The 21,040-nt window shown below is 50.1% G+C and overlaps 1 protein-coding gene across 3 annotated transcripts in view; it reads right to left on the bottom strand.

Moving 5' to 3' along the window:
* Positions 1-21,040, bottom strand: part of ESPL1 (extra spindle pole bodies like 1, separase) — a 30,293-nt gene that overhangs the window by 6,111 nt on the left and 3,142 nt on the right. For 2 of the 3 annotated variants that reach the window (XM_006741580.3, XM_081821752.1), the window contains exons 1-18: positions 16,009-16,167; positions 15,417-15,509; positions 14,191-15,249; positions 13,799-13,903; positions 13,513-13,633; positions 10,927-11,063; positions 9,805-9,998; positions 9,284-9,523; positions 8,917-9,061; positions 8,673-8,811; positions 8,330-8,469; positions 6,143-6,277; positions 4,231-4,350; positions 3,552-3,723; positions 3,028-3,156; positions 2,742-2,898; positions 2,104-2,213; positions 141-1,126 (exon numbers count right to left, since the gene is read on the bottom strand). In XM_006741580.3, coding sequence (XP_006741643.2) covers positions 141-1,126; positions 2,104-2,213; positions 2,742-2,898; positions 3,028-3,156; positions 3,552-3,723; positions 4,231-4,350; positions 6,143-6,277; positions 8,330-8,469; positions 8,673-8,811; positions 8,917-9,061; positions 9,284-9,523; positions 9,805-9,998; positions 10,927-11,063; positions 13,513-13,633; positions 13,799-13,903; positions 14,191-15,249; positions 15,417-15,497 — 4,170 coding nt within the window. In that variant the 5' untranslated portion in view covers positions 15,498-15,509; positions 16,009-16,167. Of the gene's footprint in view, positions 1-140; positions 1,127-2,103; positions 2,214-2,741; positions 2,899-3,027; positions 3,157-3,551; positions 3,724-4,230; positions 4,351-6,142; positions 6,278-8,329; positions 8,470-8,672; positions 8,812-8,916; positions 9,062-9,283; positions 9,524-9,804; positions 9,999-10,926; positions 11,064-13,512; positions 13,634-13,798; positions 13,904-14,190; positions 15,250-15,416; positions 15,510-16,008; positions 16,168-21,040 lie in introns of those variants that run through there. The other variant, XM_081821751.1, reaches the window with a different exon arrangement.

The following is a 21,040-nucleotide window of genomic DNA, read 5'->3' as shown; positions in this document are numbered from 1 at the left end:
GGGATCCTGCCGACAACAGTAGAGCTAAAGGTCCCAGCAGGCCCTGGGAAACTATTCCACAGAGACACCTACTCTGCACAATTCTCCAGAACCACCCCACCTGACACCACCACCACCACCTAGCCACGGTCCCACCTCACCTTGAGGCGCGTCTGGACCCTCTGTTGTACCCTCGGGGCCTTGGGAACCTCAGGCTTGCTCTTTGTAGAGAGGACTTCCTCAAACACAGTGAAAGGGACGCGAGGGCCTGCTTGCCTGACCTGGCCTGGGGGCTTAGGTGTACAGGGCAGTCCACCTTCCAGACCTTTCAGAGAGGTATTATGGAGGGACGGGGTAGAAGAGGCCACCCGATGACGCCCTCTTCCAGAATGTTTTTGGCTCCGAGGCTTAGAGGGCTCTGAGCCTGGGGATGGTTTTACGGGTGGTGGCTGCCAGCCCCAGGAGCTGGCAAAAAGTTGGCCAGTGCAGCAGCTGAGGCCTGCCAGCTTTGCGAGGGCCCGAGTCAAGAGCAGGCTGGCTCGCCATGGCTCCAGGTTGGGAACCCGCGCTGCCACAAACTTCAGCCCTGACTCCAGGACCTTCCCCAGGCTCTTGTCTGATGGCTGGCTCAGCCCCTCCAGTGCCAGCTGTGTGTAGGCCTGAGCTAAGAGCTCATCCAGGAGCCTTGGGGCAGGGGAGGGCGGTGCTGGGTGATTCAGGGAAGTTTGCAGAGCTTGGGTGAGGCGCTCAGTGGCTGCAGGGCAACCCTTCAGCACGACCTGCAGCAGATCCAGACCCTGGGCCTGATGGCCCGTGGCCAGCCTCACCCCCGCTGTGACCAATGCCCAGCGCAGACAGACTGCCGAGAGGACAGGACTGGCACAGAGCAAGCAGTCACACGTGGGCAGGTGCGTCAGGAAGCCAGGGCTGGGCTGGGGCTTCATTTTCAGGACAGGGGAAGAATTAGTAGAAGGTGCTACAGGACCAGGCGCCTTGGCCACAGTGGCCACCAGCTCCAGAGCAGGGCCTCTTAGGAAGGGCTCCTCTTCTGGAAGCTCCGGAGGACGATGGGCCTGGGCCTGCTGCTTGCCCTTCTGCAGGTGGACCTTCTTCACAGAGTCCAGGTCCTGGGCTAGTCCACCAAACTCTGGCGAGAGTGAAACCAGAATTACCAAGTGCTTCCTGAGCTACTCCAGGGCCCAATTCCCTCATATAGGTGTTATTGACTTACTACTTGTACCATTTACTGTACAGACATATGAAATGTTAATATGGCTTGTTATTTTTTCAATAAAATCCTTAATGTTTTCTTCCCATTCCACAGTGGATTAACACAACCCACAAAGCCCCCAAAGCTGCAGCTGAGATGGCTGCGTGGCTCGGGGTAGCAGGCCGGCACCGGGAGGCCCCCGTCTCAATCCTGGCTCCTTCCCCCCACTTGGCCCATGATCCTGGCCCCAAATGCTGAATTTCTCAACTTTGTCATTTTACAAATGAAAAAAAAGAATCTATGGGTCTACCTGACTTTCCAGGGTTTTGTGTGGCTCCAATGAAATACTAGAGATAAAAGTGGTTACAAGAAAAAAATGTATCATAAGCTATTTTATTACTAACTTAAGCCCTCCTGAGGACACAACATTTGTGCTGTCCAACAGAGTCGCCACCAGCCCCATGTGGCTACGAGCACATGAAATGCGGCAAGTGACTGGGGAAATGAATTTTAAATTTGATTTAAATTAAATTCAAATAGGCAGTGGTGCCTGGCTGGCTCAGTCAGAGGAGCATGCCACTCTTGATCTCGGGGTTGTGAGTTTGAGCCCCATGTTGGGTGTGGAGCCTACTTAAAAGTAAAAAATTAAAAAATTAAAAAACTAGAAAATAAATAAATATAAATAGCCAAAATGTATTAGTGCTGAAAACTAGAGCCAGGCAGGGTTAGTCACGGATTAACCATCTGAAGGAGGGAGACCAGTGGTCTGACCGAAGTAGAAGGAGCTTTGCCCGGGGGACCGGAAGTCAGACTGATCTCGAAGGGCACCACACTTTTACATACACAGGTGTGTTGCGGTGTGTGGGCCCCTCCTGCCACCGCCTGCAGGTGCGGAGGGCCCCCCAGCTGCTCACCTGTGCAAGACTCAAGCAAGAACAGAACCTGCTGCAGGTCCGACTGACAGAGGTCGATGTCGCTGCGCACCAGCTCCAGTTCCGCCTTCAGCACCAGGAACAGGGCGCACCTTGTCGGGAGAGGAGACGACCGCCAGTGTGCAAGCCTTTGTTTTCCCAGACTCTGGCTTTTGGCCCCTCTCACAGGCAGAGTGGGGGCAGTCTCCTAGCCTCTGAAAGGCCTTCACAGCCTCCAGCTGACTTCCAGGCTCCCCGGGAAAAACCCTCTACACTGCTTTCTCACCCCAAGTCAGCCTTGCATATGAGGACAGATTTCCCAAATGACATTCCTCAAAAAAAAAAAAAAAAGGATTCTGTGGGCAAAGGGATTTAGGGAAACACGGTACACTGGGTCTCCCTTTTGGAGAGTTACAATGCGTATGAGCATTATTGAAGGACGTGAGAAGTCCTAGAGGAAATAAGGATGTCTAACCTTGGTAACTTGGCATGTCCCACTTACTTTGCCACGGAACGTACTCTCCCCACCCGTCCAAACAGAACAGGTTAACCTGTGGAAGCTGTGGAAGAGTCTGGGAACCCGCGGTCCAGCATGTGGGCACCCGGGTTCTGGACTCGGCCTCCTCCCGCCCGGCACTCACTGGCGTGGCATCTGCAGCTTCGTCGTGAGTTTCAGGGCCTCCAAGCAAAAGGCCTTGGCTTCGCTCACACTGCCCAGACAGCCCAGGCGGGAGACCAGCTTCTCCGAGCAGCTCAGCACCTGGGTCAGAACCTGCCACTTTTGTACCAGATTTTCACCTGTAGCAAAGGAGAGAGACAGGACCGTCATTCCTCAGTCACCGCCTGGATCCTCTGGAGGCAAAACTGGTGGCCCCACCATGGAGCCTGTTCCCGCCCACAGGGCCTTGCTCTCTTCCTCAGACTCACCAGAATCCAAAAATGGTGTCTCCACAGCTGCCTTCTGAATTGAGAGCACATCACTGCCCATGAGCAGGAGGATAATGCTTCGGAGGAGCTTATGGGAGTCGATGAGGGCGATCTCAGGCGTCTGCCAGCCTGTGTGTGGCGGGGGGGGCGGGGGGCGGGACAAGAAGGGAGATGACGCAGCCGCCACTGCCACCACCTTCACCTACTAAGGGAGCAAAGGCCAAGCATGCTGTGCTCTTCTCCTGCTGTGCCTAAGGCAGAGGGACTCAACTACAGAACTCTTTCCCTCAGACCACACGGGGCCTGAGAATCCTTGTCAGAAGAGCATTCTAGCCAGATACTAAGTGGTCAGTTAGGGAACAGGCAAACAGAAACTCATATGCTACCCCAGGCCTACTCTGGGCAGCCTCCAGGCTAATCCACACAGTTGGGACAGCAGAGGGGACAAGGGCTTGAGAAGAGCCGAGAGCGGACAAACCACACAATCTGACCACGAAGGGCCATCAACCCCCCTATTTTTTCACCTTGGGCACAGAGCTGCTCCCGCAGGGAGGCTGAGAGGCTGTCCGATGAGAGGCTAAGGTAGAATGCTACCAGCTGCAGGGCCTGGACACGCAGCAAATACCAGGCCTTGGATGACTTCTGGAGGGCAGGGTCCCGAAGCACAGACAGCAACAGAGAGGCGCCCTCCGTCACCTGGGAGACAGGGAGGGCCGGAGGAGAGTAGTGAGTGAAGTCAGATCAGCGGTTCGGAACTTAAAATGCCCCTGGAGATCCTCTGGCCCAGCCCCGGTTTTGGGGAATGATAAGAGCTGTGGGGAAAACTGTAGCCTGACAGGACATATGACTCAGCTAAGTTCACACAGTTGGTTTGTGAGAAAACTCAGGTCTTCTGCATCCCGTTTGATTTCTACTCTAGGGCTCCAGTGCCTTCCCAAGATCATTGTCATCCCAGTTTCTAATCACAGGACTAGACAGTGTGACTGAGGAGACTGAGAAAGAATGGGAAGGACTGTGCCTCTCCTAGAGGAGTGCTGGTGACATTTCATCAGAGAGGGCAAGGCGAGGAAACAGCACTGCTTCTCAAGGTCAGGAATATTCTTCCTAATTTCAGGGAAATCTCAGAAGCCACACAAATACCCTGAAAATCCTAAAATCCTTCCAATACCTGGGAACTTTGGGGATTAAGAAAGTGAGAAATACCTTCTGGTGAACACAGTAGAGTTGACTTCGAAGTAGGTCACAGGTCAGTGAAAGGAGCAGGTACGTGTCTGTAGTGTGATCCAGAAGTTTCAGGCTTGAGTCTGCCTCTTCGAGGTGTATCTAAGGAAACAATCATGGGATGCGTGAGCATGCTGATAAGGAGAGGCAGCCAGACTTTTCAAATTAAAGTGGATTAAAGCACTTGCAAGTGAGATGCAGAACACATGCAACTGAATATGAAATTATTTCAAATATTATAATCTACATAGGAGTTATTCATTCGGGCTCCTGGGTGGCTCAGTTGGTTAAGCGACTGCCTTCGGCTCAGGTCATGATCCTGGAGTCCCGGGATCGAGTCCCGCATCAGGCTCCCTGCTCAGCAGGGAGTCTGCTTCTCCCTCTGACCCTCCTCCCTCTCATGCTCTCTGTCTCTCATTCTCTCTCTCTCAAATAAATAAATAAAATCTAAAAAAAAAAAAAAAAGAGTTATTCATACACTCACTAAAATGTTCAGTTAGTATCTTTTGGTTGACCACTACGCTAGAAAGACATAGTTGAATAAGAAATAAGCAGGATTTGGGGTGCTTGGCTGGCTCAGTTGGTGGAGCGTACGACTCTTGATCTAGGGGTTGTGAGTTCGAGCCCCACGAGAAATTAAAAATAAAATATTAACAGGGCACCTGGGTGACTCAGTCAATTAAGCATTCTACTCTTGCTTTCAGCTCAGATCATGATCTCAGGGTCTTGAGATCAAGCCCCACTTTGGGTCCCTCACTGGGTGTGGAGCCTGCTTAAGATTCTCTCTCTCTCCCTCTGCCCTGCCCCCCACTAAAAAAATTAAAAATTAGAAAAAATATTTTTTTTTAAAGATTTTATTTATTTATTTGACAGAGAGAGGCACAGCGAGAGAGGGAACACAAGCAGGGGGAGTGGGAGAGGGAGAAGTAGGCTTCCCGCCCAGCAGGGAGCCCGATGCGGGGCTCGATCCCAGGACCCTGGGATCATGACCTGAGCCGAAGGCAGACGCCTAATGACTGAGCCACCCAGGCACCCCTAGAAAAAATATTTTAAAAAAAGGAAGTAAGTAGGACTTTCCATCCAATAGCTTGCAGTGCAGTAGGGATGCAGGCATGCCTTTGTAATCAAGACACAATACCATTAGTGGTATGGGGACCCAGGGAAAGTAGGGGATTCTGCCCTTGAAGAAGAGGACGTATAAAATACTTCATGAAAGAGCAATTGAAAAGAAAGTAGAAGTCGGCTGAATAAAAAAAAGGGGGGTGGGGGAGGTGCATTTAGGGTGGAGGGGCTAACACAACCAAAGAGAGGCGGCATGTACAAGGCTGTAAAGCAACTCGTGTGGATGGACATAAGTTCCAGAGCGGGGGCGGGGGGAGTGGCAAGGACCAGTGAGCCAGAATATAGAAGGTTTGCGATACCAAGCAAAGCATCTAGACAGCATTCTTCAGGTAATGGAGGAACCAATGAAATCCTATCAGCAGGAAAAAAGACAAGACCACATCTAAAAAGATCATGTTAGCGGTAGTTAGAAGACAAAGTGCAGAAGGGAGAAGCCACGGGCAGGGACACCAGCTAGGCGGTGTCAGCGCAGTCCTAAGCGAGTGAAGAAACGGCGACCGGGGCAAATGGTGGGGAAATACAGGATTAGCGGCCTATTCCTGGGGCAGGATCTGTAAGACTTAGCGAACAATGGTTTTGCGGTGAGAAGGAAAGACGCTTCCTCTTCCCACAGCTGCCTCCCAACCACTCCACACTTTACGATCCTCCAGCAGGATGTGGCGATCGGAGGCAGGGAAGATGCCCCTTCGGTATCTTATCTACTTAGAGAAAAGATGCATTGCTAAGGCCGGGTCCCCCCTGTAGCTCCAGGCTTGGCTGGCTGGGCACTCACCTGGGCATAGCTGGGACAGCCAAGTGTCAGGAGCAGCTGGGCGGCATGGCAGGAGGAGCCAGCTGCCTTCGCATGGTCCTCCAATCTCTGGGAGACGATCCGTACAAGCAGGAGGACCTCCAGAGCCTGCAGGGGCTGGTCAGCCAAGAGCGGGAAATTTACCCAGCTCCTGCTCAAACCTCCACTTCTACCCTCAGCTCCCCAGCCCTTGGAGACCTTGGTCTGACCTCAGAGCCTGGATGGAGTGTGGCTACAGACAGAGCAACTGTCAGCCACCCTCAAGGAGCCTGAGAGAGGAGCAGTGAGGGAGACTACCACCATCGACCCTCCTGTTTGAAAGCTTAGGTGCCAGTCAGCATCAACAGCCGGGATTTACTGGGAGCTTACTATGGGCCAGGCACTGTGCTGAGAGGTTTACATGGATGGGCGGGGGGCAAGATAGGTGAAGGGGATCAAGAGGTACAAACTTCCAGTTATAAAATAAGTAAGTCATGGGGATGAAAAGTATGGCCTAGGGAATAGAGTCAATAATGTGATAATGTTGTACGGTGACCACTCATCGTGGTGAGCACCGGGTAATGTGTGGAATTGCCAAATCGCTGTGCTGTGCACCTGAAACTAATATAGTATTGTATGTCGATCATACTTCAATTAAAAAAAAAGTTTGATAAGACAAAATCAGAGAGGGAGACAAATCGTAAGAGACTCTTACTATAGGGAAACAAACTGAGGGTTGCTGGAGGGGTGGGGCGTGGGGGGATGGGGTAACCGGGTGATGCACACGATGTAATGAGCACTGGGTGTTATATGCAACTGATGAATCACCAAACTCTACCTCTGAAACTAATAATACACTATACGTTAATTGAGTTTAAATTTTAAAAATTTAAAAAAATAAAAAACTTGAAGGAGCGTCTAGCTGGCTCAGTCGAAATAACATGGGACTCTTGATCTTGGGGTCCTGAGTTTGAGCCCCACGTTGGGTATAGCGATTACAAAAAAATAAATAAACTTGAAAAAAAAAATGAAGCTTCAAAAGTAAAGTCATAATGGGCGCCTGGGTGGCTCAGTTGGTTAAGTGACTGCCTTCGGCTCAGGTCGTGATCCTGGAGTCCCTGGATCGAGTCCCGCATCGGGCTCTCTGCTCGGCAGGGAGCCTGCTTCTCCCCCTGACCCTCTCCCCTCTCATGTGCTCTCTCTCATTCTCTCTGTCTCAAATAAATAAATAAAATCTTTAAAAAAAAAAAAAAAGTCAAGTCATAATAAAAATATCGAGTTTTCGGGGCGCCTGAGTGGCTCAGTCAGTTAAGCATCTGCCTTCAGCTCAAGTCATGATCCCAGGGTCTTGGGATCGAGTCCCGCATCGGGCTCCCCGCTCAGGGGGGAGTCTGCTTCTCCCTCTGCCTGCCGCTCTGCCTACTTATGCTCTCTCTGTCAAATAAATAAAATCTTCAAAAAAAAAAAAAAAAACACAACCCGAATTGTCCAAAAAAAAAAGAGGTTCATGTGCATCAACTCATTTAATCTTCATAGTGACTCTAACCTGAATTTTATAGACGACCATAGCCGAAGATACTATGACTGACACGGGCTCAGCTGCTTGTCTAAGTTTACATTACAGGTATGTGGTAGAGCCAAGACTCGGGTCCAGGGCTGAGGCAGCTTCCCCTAGTCCTCATGCTAGAAATATGGCCAATTGGCTGCAGTAACAAAGGTCGTGGATGTGCCATGTTCTTTTTCGGAGGTTCCTAACGTGGTGGCCAGGGAGGAGCTTCAGGGAGTCTGTGAGACGGCCTGACATTGCGTGTAAAAGGTAAAATTGGGCCTTTAGGTATCTCTGTATGTTTCTGAGTATACAGGTCTCAAACTATCCAAGAATTAATAATAGTTATTGCTGACACTTGAATATTATGCTTAGGCCCAGCCCAGACATGTTCTCTCACTAAGCGCTGACGACACGACGACACAGTACTATTATTGTCCTCATTGTAGAGATTAGGAAACTGGGCTTAGGAAGTTAAGTCACTTGCCAAGGCGAGTTACTAATAAAGGATGGAGCTTGGATTTCGACTTAGGGACGCTGGTGGTAGAGCCCACACCGGGTTACATGGCCTCTCAGCAAAATCACAGGTCAAAGAAGGGGAAGGAGCTGGGCTACTGGGCTGTGTTAGCACCCTGCCCTGTTACCTTGGCCGCCAGCTGATAGAGGGCTGCTAGGGTCTGCAGCGAGGCCACTGTCTGCTGGAGACTCCGGACGGCGGGCGCCTGCGTCTTTGTAAGCACCTCCTTCCAAAGGGCCAGGGCTTGGTCCAGGCATTTGGACTGAGCTAGGAGTCAGAAGAAAGGGACCAGCCATTCTCTCGGAGCGTGGGTTATCTGGGGAGAATGCAGCCTTCTCCAGAACACCCTCTCCCTTCTGTGCCCACCTCCCACCCTACAGGCCCACCTCTCCCATACCCAGGGTCCCCATTCTGCTCCGAGGAAGCCACAGAGGAGACCCTATCCACCCCACTACATTCACAGCCCTCACCAGCATCTGCCGCGAGGTTGAAGGCAATGTTACTGTATAGGAAGCGATCTTCCTGCAGTTTATCTTCATAGTTCAGGTCATTGACTTCAAATTCCACCAGGTTATTAGGGGCCTGGGCTCTCCGATCCCGCTCGATACCCTGGATGGGGAGATCAGGATAAAAAAGGGGGCAGGCGTCAGCTCACTGTGGGCCTGGGGAAAATAGTCCCCGCCCCAAGTTGTGCGGTACAGCAGCCACACTTACTTCCTGCATCTTGGCCTCCAGAGTACAGATGTAGAGCCACAGCAGGGCCTGTGCTTTATCATCCAGAAGCTGATCCTCGGCCTGGGGTGCGGGCCTCACAGACTCCAGAAGCTGCAGGGCTTCCTGGACAGCATCCAGGGCCGAGCTGGAGGGAAAGGGGGCACTGAAGCTGGGCCCAGTGCGGGTACCTGCCACAGCATCCTGGGAAGGGCCTTCTGCAGGACAGCCGGCCCCACCCTCTGAATGAGCTCCTGCAGCCACAAACTGCAGGGGATGCTCAGGGACATGGAAAGGGAAACAGCCTCTGAAGAGGGTCAGAGCACCCAGGGCAAGAAGCAAGAGTGGCATCCTCAGTTAGCCTCCTCACCAGTTGGTCTGCTGGGCAAAGTCGTGGTAGCAGAGCACCTGAGCCAGTTCCACCAGATGGGTGGCTCGAACCCAGGCCCCAGCCGGTGTCTCCTCAGGGCTCAGTTCCAACAGGTCACAGATGACGTTGAACCGCTCCTGCCCCGTGTCCGCTCGCACGGCCTTATAGGCCTGCAGCTCCTCCCTCAGCAGGAAGACCAGGGTCTCTGGGTCCCAGCCGCTCAGGCTGTTTCGCAGAGTCCTGAGAGAAGGCAGGCCCAGCACCAGGTCAGGGAGCCCGTGAAGCATGGAGCCTCCGCCCCATGCCGAGGAGGCCCAGCCTTGTGAAAGCAAGAGCATTGCCCATCGCCACTGCTCCCCTAGTACCTAGCACAGCGGCTGGCCTATAGTAGGCGCCTGACGAGTAACAGTGAAGGCAGGAATCAGTGCCTTTTTCAGCTGGAAGGATGACCGAGACCACGAGTACCAAAGCCAGCTCTAGCCAGGGAGCAAACATGGTTCTCTCTCTCCCCACCAACTCACCTCAGCTGTAGCTCCTTGTCTCCTGCTTTGGCTGCATCCATCTTGACCCGAACCCAGAAGGTGACTGGCTCAGCCATGTGTTGGGGGCTGCAGGGCCGCAGGGCTGCCAGCCACAAACTCACCATCTTGCAGCCTTGGGCCTGTTTACCCAGTTTCTTCAAACTCTCCCCATGTAGCCGGAAGAACCTGTGCAACTGACCAGAGAAAGCGAACAGACCAAACTGCAGAGAGGAACCAATGAGTCTGTAACAATGGGTGAGTACGTGCCCGCACGGGTACACACACCACAGGGTGGGCCTCCGGCCCCAACCCCTGCCCCGGAGGCAGAAGACGCCTAAGCACTAAATACCCCGGGGCTCCCAGCCGGAAGCTTCAATCCACCCCATCCACATATTTATGTCCACAGCCCTGAAGACCTGCTCCTTCTCCTGTAACCCCTCTCCCAGCAAGTCAGCGCCTTCTCCTCAGTAAGAAATGCCAGGCCATCATTGACTTTTCTCCCTCCCTCACAGCCAGTCACTTGCCAGATTAATCCTGGCCTTGGTGTACCCGTTCACGTCTCCCCAGCCCTCGGGAAGCTGCTTCAGACACCCACCTTTCCTGTCCAGGCTGCTAGAGCAGTGCCGGCGCCCAGCGTTGTCCCTGCGCTCTGTTCATTCACCACAGTGATGCCAGAGAAACCCCAAATGCCAATCTGGTATCATGCTTTCCCTTAAATCCTCAAGAGGCTCATCAAGCTCACTCAGGATGAAATCCCAGGCCCTCTACAACCTGTCGCGGCCGCCAATCCCAGCCAACCCATCCTTTCATGGGTATCCTGGTAGTGGCTCTCACTCTGGCTACTGAAAGGACCTCCTAGGGGGAACTCGGAAAATATCCAGCCACCTGGGGTCTAGCACCAGAGATTTTCAGGTGATTCTAATGTGCGACCAGCTTGAGAACCACCAGCTTGGGACATGGCTAAATATAAAAAGTGAGACAATAAAAAGAAATGAGTAACAGTACAAGTGAGGTGTGGGAAACGCTGCCGCAAGTCCTGGTCCCTACTCCAAGGCAGGGCCCTGGCCAGCCTCTTTCATGCTGCTCAGGCCACCAACACAACCTCCCTTCCTGCCCTTGTACCTTCTCAGGAGGCACCTTAGGATAGGTGCCCGGCTTCGCCAAGCCCAGGTGCTGACAGAGGGGCGCAGAGAGGGCACAGGCCTCGGCGTAGAGCTTGTGACTATAGAAGCTGTAGGCCAAGTTACTGGTGTAAGAGGCTGCAGGTGAGAGAGAGAATGGTTGCCAGCAGAAGAGTTCCCACTGCCTCTCCTGTTGGGAGAGGCGGTAGAGAGGACCTCAACCTGTGGTCGGCTCAGCAGCTTCTAGATCAGACAGCAATGCCTCTTGCTAGGGGATAAGAGAGGGGCGGCTCTCCCCTTCTTGCTCCAAGGCGACCCATGAGGTCCACTCCGGTAAGGCAAACCCACACCAGCCAGCCCCTTGGCGCTTGTTTTATAAGAGCCGAGTCCTCGTCCCCACACAGGGCCCATCTCACCTCACATACCAATTTTCGTCTTCATCTTGCTCCAAAGGGCAGCAATTTTGGGGAGACACTCTGGCCTGTCCCATACCTCCTTCTCCTTCCCTCATTCCATGGAAGCCACCCTAGTAGTCTCCTTGCTATTCCTTGCACACACCAGACCAATTCCTGCCTTAGGGCTTTGGCACTGGCTATTTCTTCTGCCAGGGATGTCCTTTTCCGGGTGTCTACATGGCCAACTTCATCACATCCTCCAAGTTTTGCTCATGTCACTCTCTCAATGAGGCCTATCCTGACCACCCTATTTTATTTTTTAAAAAATATTTATTTATTTGAGAGACAGAGAGAGCATGAGCAGGAGGGGCAGCGGGAGGAGAGAGAATCTCAAGCAGACCTCACTGAGCGTGAAGCCCAATGTGGGGCTCAGTCTCATGACCCTGAGATCAGGACCTGAGCTGAAACCAAGAGTTGGATGCTTAACCCACTGTGCCACCCAGGTGCCCTGAGACCACCCTATTTTATTTATTTATTTATTTATTTTTTAAAGATTTTATTTACTTATTCATGAGAGACAGGGAGAGAGAGAGAGACGCAGAGGCAGAGAGAAGCAGGCTCCCCGCCGAGCAGGGAGCCCAATGCGGGACTCGATCCCAGGACCCCGGGATCATGACCTGAGCCGAAAGCAGACGTTTAACCATCTGAGCCACCCAGGCGCCCGACCAACCTATTTTAAATGGTAACTTGTCCCTCACCCACACTGAACTCCTAATTCCCTTTCTTATCCTGCTCTAGTATTCCTTCCCCCCCCATATTTCTTATCATTTTCTAACATATTGATAATTATCCTATTGCTTATTATCATTCTCCCCCAACTGGAATGTGGCTCCGTGAGGACAGGAATCTTTGTTTTGTTTACTGATACACCCAAGTACTCAGGACAGTGCTTAGCACATGGTAGGTACTCAACAGGTATTTGTTGAATGAATAACATTTTCCTAAATTCGAGTTTATACAGCATTTGGCTATCAATGTAGATGGTTGGGGAAAAATTCAGTCTTCAATATTCTGGGAAGAATTTGCATGCTAGTAATTTTTGTGACTCCTAATCATATTTTCATCTCAATGGGTAGGTTCAACCATCGACTATATGAATATGAAAAGTTCTCCAAAACCTCCCAATGACTGAACTGATTGGGTTTGTGTAACTTAAACTAATGGGCCATGCTTTTTGTAAAATGAGGGGAAAACTTATTATAAAATACAAAAATAGGGGCAACTGGGTAGCTCAGTCAGTTGAGCATCTGCTTTCAGCTCGAGTCATGATCCTGGAGCCCTGGGATGGAGCCCCGCATCTGGCTCCCTGCTCGGCAGGAAGCCTGCTTCTCCCTCTCCCACTCCCCCTGCTTGTGTTCCCTCTCTCGCTGTCTCTCTCTGTCAAATAAATAAAATCTTTAAAAAAAAACAAAAACAAAAATAGACAAAACTAATCTATGCTGTTGGGGAGGCTGGTCACAAAAAGGGGGGACAGAAGGATGGATTTCCCAGGGTCTAAGTCATGCTCTTACTTGACCTAGATGTTGGTTACAAAGTATGTTCACTTTGTAAAAAATCCAGCAAACCATACACTTATGATCTTAGTACTTTTCTATCTATACATTTCAATTAAAAGGGTGGGGAGAAGTACATATGCAAGTTGGTTTATATATACATGGTATAGCCCTAGAACGATACCTAAAAAATTGATATTAGTTGCCTCTGCAGAGGGGAACTTGGTAACCAGGATTAGGAGTGAGAGAGTCACTTCCAACTACATGCCCTTTTGTGCAATTTGATTTTTAAAGCATTTTTATGTGGTTCTTAAAAAAACTTAAGTTACAAATGTTCTTTAAAATGTAAACATATAGAAAGGTCATAAAGTTGCATATCAGGTATAAACATTTTCATGAAAGAAACACCAAATCATATTTCAAAGTCAATGGGGAAAAACTTACATCCGCTATTATAAGTTAGCCTCATTACTTCTCTACTGCTGTTAAACGTAGCGTCACTTGCACTTACAAACATTTTTTTCACTCTTCCTTAAGCCATAAGGAGTCCCCAGAGTAGTCAGAACCATCCAGCAAGTGCTATTTGTCTGCCTAGTGAGTGATGACCATCCCCCCACCTCTGGGCCCCAAGGTACTAACCAGTCATGCCCAGATAGTCAGTCAGCTCTTGGCCTGACAGGCTCTGTAAGGCCTCCAGCATCCAGACCACAGTAGATCTGCAACTTTCCATTAGCTGGGCCAGGTCAGCCACATCAGCTACCTAAAGGGACAACAAGGGCTTGAGGGTGAGAGGAGACATACTAGGTCCAAGGTGACATCTACCCCACCCCGAGCCCAAAGCCAAGGCCATCCCAATGCTCTACCATGGCAGTGGAGCAACCCCAGACCGAGGACTTGTCCAGGTGTTTTGATTCCCAGACTGTACCTGACAGCCTTGTGCAAAGTCATAAACCACCACAGTGTAGAGATGAAGTCCCTGAAAGTGCATCTGAACTAAAGACTGCTGCTGCTTGGAGGAATCCCCACAGACCTGAGGAAGGAAGGGGTTGGTTTGAGGGGCCGAGATGAAGTGGGAGCTCCAAGCTGAAGCCTGGCCCAGCGTCCTGGAGAGCGGACTCAGCCCAGGGAGTAGGAAGGAGGACATGAGAAGGGGCCATTGCCCTCCCAGCGTAGACTAGGTTGCTGGCGGGTGGGCTAGGCATAATCCAGAGAGTGGCTTACCACGGAGGGAGCCAGGGCTTTCAGATCTTACCAAAGACCTTAGCCCGACAGTCTGCAGAACCACGTTCCCACCCTACCTCTAGGTCTTTAACTCACACCATCCTGCAGCTGCCGGAGGAGAGAGAAGTACCCGCCAAGAAAAGCGAAGAGGCCCAGAACAGCATCAGGTCCATAGCGCCTCTTGATGCCTCGCTCCAGGCCTGAGAGGAAGAACTGGCAGCAGTCACACAACGCCCGCAGCGGGGGTGATGGTGCCTCCACACTGGTGTTCAGGAGAGCTGATGCCTTAATCAGAAGCTTGGCCAGTGCTTGAGGTCCTCCCTCCCCAATCTGTAGCAGTTCAACCCCAAGCCGGCATAACTGGAGGCTGGGGGCCAGATCGGTGTTCCTTAGGTAATCATGGGCCTTCTCCACTACCCTGGTGGCCTTGGCATGGTGGCAGCTCCAGCAGAGGCGACGGCAGTGTTCCAGGGTGAGTTCCAAGAGACAGAGGGCCCTCTGGGGAGAAAGAGGACCAGGAGAACCCCCTCCCTCGCCCACCAAGGCTTTGATCACATGCCTGGAGAGCAGGTCATCTAGGAAATCAGCATCTGCTTCATTCAGACTGTGCCCGGTGGCATCAAATAGCTGATGGGCACCTACCACTCGACAGGCTGTTGGAGAAGCAAAGTGGGGAACCTCACAAGGGGTACTTTCATCCTCCAAGAGCACTAGAAAGCTCAAGGCCTTCAGCCGAGCCGAGAGTGCAGCTCGCCGCTCCTCCAGGGCTTCTGCCACCTTCCAAAGCAGAGAAAAGCTGCCGCGAGCCACAGCCTCATAGTCCTGGGGAGCAGCTTGGCGGGAGCACTGCATCAAACAGGCATGGAGGGGCTGAGCGAACCGGAGTGTGGCCTCTGGGATTCCTTGTGTGGCAATGTTCCGCAGAAAGATGAAGAGAATTCGTTCCAGGTAAAGGGGTGAGCGCTGGGGGGTGAATACCAAGTAGCCATTGCAAGCCAGCTCTGCCAGTTCCAGCAGGTTCCCCAGGTGCCTACGGCAAGCCAGCTTGGCCATCAGCTGCTGGTTGCAAGCCCTCAAGATGGCATCACAAGCTTGTCTCCTCTCAGCATCAGATCGGCAGCTGGGTGAACCAGCTGGAAGCTTGGACAGGAACTCCTAAGAGGAGAGGAAGATGTGATTGGGATAGCCAAGGTAGGGAAAGAGAACTAGAAATAGGGTTGCTCAGGAGAGGATCTCCAATTAAACTGTCTCTTAAATAAGACAGAAACAAAAGAGCTCATCTTGAGAAGTCAGGTGTATCCAGAACTAGACAGCACCCCTACCTTCAAGTCGGGCAGCAATTCTTCAGCCTCTTTCGGGTTGCTTAGTAAGGTCCCAAAGTTGATTCCTTTGAAGTTCCTCATGGCGTTGGAGGGCTAGAGAAAAGGAGGATTAGAGAAGGTGAAGAAAAATCGAAATGGAGCGAAATGGAGGACAGGAGAAGGGCCTGAAGGCTGCGGAAGAAGGGGGCCAAAGAATCCCATCAGAAATCCTATCGGGAGGGGCGCCTGGCTTCTCAGTTGGTGGAACATATGATTCTTTATCTCGGGGGTCGTGACTTCGAGTCCCACCATGGGTGTAGAGGTTACTTAAAAAAAAAAAAGAAAGAAAGAAAGAAAAGAAAAGAAAAGAAAAATCCTATCGGGGTAAAAAACACCATGCCAGGACAGTGGGCTCCCGTTATAAACCGACGCTTCCGCTTTTCCTTCCTCCGGGTTAATCCCGGTCTCACTACCCATCCCACCACCCCAACGCCCCACACCGGAGGCCTCCACCGAGTTCCGCGCCCACCAAGACGTCCTGAGGTCTCCCAACCTTTCCTCGCAGAGTCGCCCCCGCCTCTCCCTCAAGTCAGCGCCGGGGACCCCACCTTACCTTGGCACATACACACGCTCACGAGTCCCTCCAGGCCTTATTGCCCCAGACGTCACCTCCTACCCAAGCCCAGGACTTACTCGCCCGAAAGAGCACTCCGCAAGAATCCAAGACGCAACCTTCGTTTTCCGCGCCAGCCCCCCCTTTCAAATATCCCCAGGGACCAATCAGAGAGAGCTTTGTAACGCCGGCGTGCCGCGCGGCGCTGTGGGGGTTGTAGTTTATCCGCCGCGCTGTACCGTCACGTGACGCCGGGGGTGGTGTCGTGCTGCTGTGGGCGTTAAGGCCTCTTGGGGGCGCGGGTTTCCCCACTTTTTCTGGTCAAGGCAGAGATCCTCACCTATCCGTCGCTTAGTAGCTATCGGGAGGGCCAGAACTCTGCCCTCTTCTCTTCTTTATCTTCAGAGCTAAGAAAGTTTAAATTTCAAGAGGAGAGAAGTAGGCTAGACAACAAAAAGAACTTACTTGGAAATTCACGCGGTTTGGGTTACTGGGAAAATAGGGCGTAGCCTTTCCTGGAATTCTTTAAATATAATTTTCTGAGGGCACTGACAGGAGTACCATGGCGACTTCCAGCTCTCTCTCTGCCTTCCAGCCTTGCTCTTTAAATCAACTCCATCGGGGCGCCTGGGTGGCTCAGATGGTTAAGCATCTGCCTTCAGCTCAGGTCATGATCTCAGGGTCCTGGGATCGAGCCCCACATCGGGCTCCTGGCTCAGCGAGGAGCCTGCTTCTTCCTCTCCCTCTGCCTCTCTCCCTGCTCATGCTTTCTCTCTCTCTCTCTCTATCTCTGTGTCTCAAATGAATAAATAAAAAAAAAAGATTAAATCAACTCCATCAACTGGATTGTATGAGGAAGACAGAAGATCTAGTGCTCCTTGATGGAGGATGGAGGGTAGAGGGGAGGGTTAAGGGAAGAACCGGGAAAACTCATTCACTGGGATATTTCACAGTCTTTAATGGCTTATGTTTGTAAGTACTACTTCCCCAAACGTGCAAATTCGGTTGGCTCTGTTTCTCTTTCCTTCCTCTGCCAAAGAATTCAGTTCAAAACTCTGTGGTCTTCCAGTTCACTTTTTCCTGATGAATTCTATTGGATAACTCATCCTTATCTATCACCGTCTTTCTTTCTTTCTTTCAAATTTTATTTATTTAAGTAATCTCTACACCCAACGTGGTCTAGAGCTCAGGACACCAATATCAAGAGTGGCATGCTCTTCTTTCTGGCTGAGCCAGCCAGGAGCCCCAATCATCGTCTTTCTTCATTATCATCAACCTCTTTTAGGAGCACAGAATCTAGCAGAGAAGACTATTTTAAAAAAACAAAGACAAGAACAAGAACATTACCAAAGAATCTCGGTGTTGGAATGATAATACTAATATCGGCGCAAAATGTATGTTATAGACATTACATACATATCTCTTGTAGCATAAGGGACCCAACGGAGGTCTTCTTAAATGATCAATGAATACATCAGTTTTCACACTACTCATTTCCTCTTGCTTACACCTTAGCAATAAGTGCTTATTTATTTACATGTTGTGTAGCAAGTGTTCTAGGACTTTTTCCTATGTATTACATCTACTTGATTCTAAACTTCTTAAGGGCAGAGAATTTATCCTTTTTTATTCATCTTCTACTTCTTACAAGAAGTAGGAAGTTCCTTAAATATTAAGAGATTAATAAATGCTGACCAGTATGAACCTGAGTCACAAAATTCAATCCCTCACCTGAAGCCCAAGCTTATAAAGAGACAGCACAGGATAGTGGAAAGAACTCTGAATTTGAACCTGAACAGAGGAGCTGGATTCTAGCCCCAGTTCCATGTATTATTTATCTGTGAAATGGGGATAGTAACATCAAGCCTCACTACTTCCCAGGGGTTCTGCCGGCCTCAAATAGAATAGCCTTGAAAAGCTTTCCAAAGGCTCTAACAATGCTTTGCAGCCATTAAAAAGCATGTCTTGTATGTATTGACATATAAAGATGTCAGAGATACATGAAGACTGTATAGTCTTCCTGAGGATTTCAGCTGTTTTAAAGAGAAAAAATGAGATATACTGTTATGTAAAAAAGTTGCAGAAGAGCACGATTCAACACTTTGATTCAATTTTTTAAAAAAGATTGATTTAGAGAGAGAGCGCGCACATGGTGGGGAGGGGCCAGGGAGAGGTAGAGTCTTAAGCAGACTCAGCACTGAGAGTGGAGCCCAACATAGGACTTGATCTCACGACCCTGAGATCACGACCTGAGCTGAAACCAAGAGTCAGACACTTGACCGACTGCACCACCCAGGTGCCCCGATTCAATTTTTATTTAAAAACAAAAACAAAACAACCAACTGGGCATCTGGCTGGCTCAGTAGGTATAGCATGGGACTCTTGATCTTGGGATCATGAGTTTGAGCCCCACGTTGGACATAGAGTCTACTTAAAACAAAACAAAACTAACAAAACAAAAAAAACACCCCTAATATTAAGTCTGTGGATTAGACTCCAAACATTTAATAGTGGGAGCCTATACGAAGAGTGAGATTAAGGGAGCCTGTCGTTTTTTTACATTTTATATATAAATCATATACGTTGTTTATATTAAACATATATTTCTGTATTTGCATTTGATCATTTTACAGTGAGTTCATAAACTTTACTGTAAAAAAAACTAAAGCAAATGAGAAGTATTTTTTTATAAGATTTTATTTTTATTTATTTGACAGAGCGAGGCAGAGCACAAGCAGGGGGAGTGGCAGAGGGAGAGGGAGAAGCAGACTCCCTGCTGAGCGGGGAGCCCGACACGGACTTGATTCCGGGACCCCAGGATCATGAGCTGAGCCAAAGGCAGACGCTTAACCAACTGAGCCACCTAGGCACCCCACGAAGTAATTTTGTAACATTAGATCTAATCCCAAGCATGACAAATTTTTGTTTTATAATTCTATTCTGTGGTTCTGTGAGGAAGTGGTGGCAAAATATAATAAAAGGGACAGAGAGAACCACAGGGTTGGGATTAGGGGAACAGTGATGGGGAATAGAACCTAGAACTAGCCAAGGGGCCATGGCCATTAGCTGGGAAAAGCCCCTCCTCTTCCTGAGCAGGGACTGAATTTCCAGGAAGAGACAGTCCTCCAGGCCTCAGAACCCAGTGCTGTCCTCATGACCCAATCCTCCTGCCTTCTCGTCCATTGGATCCTGGTTCCTTGGGATGTTTCTGCTCTCCTCAGGATCACTTAGAAGTTCCAAATCAAATAATCATGTGTCCAGCTGGATGGGAAGTCAGAAAATCAGGAGCCTCTTAGTGAAAGATAGTGGTGTGTATCAAGTCTGACACCAAGCTGACCTTCCCACTTGAGGAAGAGGAAATGAGTTCAAGTGGAACATACTGACACCCTACTCAGCTGCTCATATACCCCAGAGTAGAGGGCCTCTCAAATAGCTTGATACTTCTATCTGGGCCAGGACCAAAGATAAACACTTCTGGGAATCACCCAGCCACTGGGATGCGTTGGAAAGTTCTATACCCCATGATAGCTCCATCCATTCATTCTCATACCCAGATCTGGTTAGGCTCAGCTGGATTGAAAAAATTTTAAAATAAAATATAAAAGCAAACACTTATGTGGTGCTTACGCTGTGGGCCAAGTGCTGTTCTAAGCACTTAAATACAACAATGCTTTTAATCCTCCAAAGAGCCCTATGGGGGCAGAGACTGTATTATCATTCCTGTTTTACAGATGAGGAAACTAAGGCACACATTTGAACCCAGGTAGTTGGGCTCCAGTTCCATGCTCTTAACCAGTTGCCTATATGGCCTCTCAGCAGAGCATTATAAGCAGTATTTTGCAGGCAGGAGAATCAATCTCTCCTTTGACCCCTACAGGCAGATACCGAAAAATGGACCAGATGGCTGAGGCCAAACACTCCCAGTCTCTTGCCCTTCTCCCAGGACCGGGCTTGGGATGAGGGAGCAAGGCTAGAGGGGGAAAAGGCAGATCAGCAAAGACCCAGGGGACACAGGCAGTACCTGTCATAGAAGGGGCACTAGGCAGGCAGCAAGAAGCACAGTTTAGCTTTGGCTTTGCCATTCACTTGCTACATGCTCTTTGTAAAAGAAATTTACCAGCACCTAGTAATACACTGCATGGCATACAGTGGATGCCTAATGAAAATATATTTAAGGCTGAATGGACAGTGTCTAAGATGCCTTGGAGCTCTTAACGCCCTGTGCATCTGAGGAGACAGAGCCCTCCCCACTCTATCCAGCCCCTTTGGAGAAAGCTCAGCAGAGACAAAACTAAAGGAGCCTCATTAGTCTGTCTCTTCTTCCTATTTCCTTATCACTTAGGAATGTGGGGCCCCCTCATGCTTCCATTAGTAAATAATTACTGTTGTCCCAAACAACAAATCACTAACTAGGCTCTGGACTCCAGTCTAACAGACTTCCCAAATGGGCAGCACTTGAAAAGCCAGGTGTGAGCTAGCCTGTCTCCTCGCCAGATATTTACTGAGCACAGCCACAGGCAGAGCACCCACTGTGTGTATATATGGAGGAGACAAAGGCAAATAAAACACAACTTGCTCCTATCCACAAGGAGACCACACTATGGTAGAGAGAGATGGAAAGTCTACAAATAACTATAAAATATAGCTAGGTCCAGCTCAACGGGGCAGAAAGAGGAAGTGGAATTTTGCAAGAAGACTCTCTCTTAGCCTCAAGATGGGGGAAGGAAAAGGTATCTGTTTTTCTGTACTTAACCTCAACCTCTATTCCCCGCAGTCTGGGTGGGGGACCTTTTATTTTTCTTCACTGAAGAGGGACCTGAGACCCCCATCCATCCCTCCCCCTCAGTTTCCCCCTGCAGAAGCGCATCCACACTACATTCCTGCAGCACCAGCTGATGTTATCTCTCCACACAGGTCAGAACTTGCAGGTCCTGGTACACCTTGCATCTTCCTGTCTGGAAAGTAGACTGGGACCCAGGGAAATAGCGTCAATCCTTTCCAAAATGGGTGGATCCCCCATCTCCAGCTCAAG

Source organism: Leptonychotes weddellii, chromosome 5 (assembly GCF_054177405.1).
Source record: "Leptonychotes weddellii isolate Sample4059 chromosome 5, ASM5417740v2, whole genome shotgun sequence".
Classification (NCBI taxonomy): Eukaryota; Metazoa; Chordata; class Mammalia; order Carnivora; family Phocidae; genus Leptonychotes; species Leptonychotes weddellii.
This window is presented reverse-complemented; position numbering and strand designations above follow the sequence as displayed.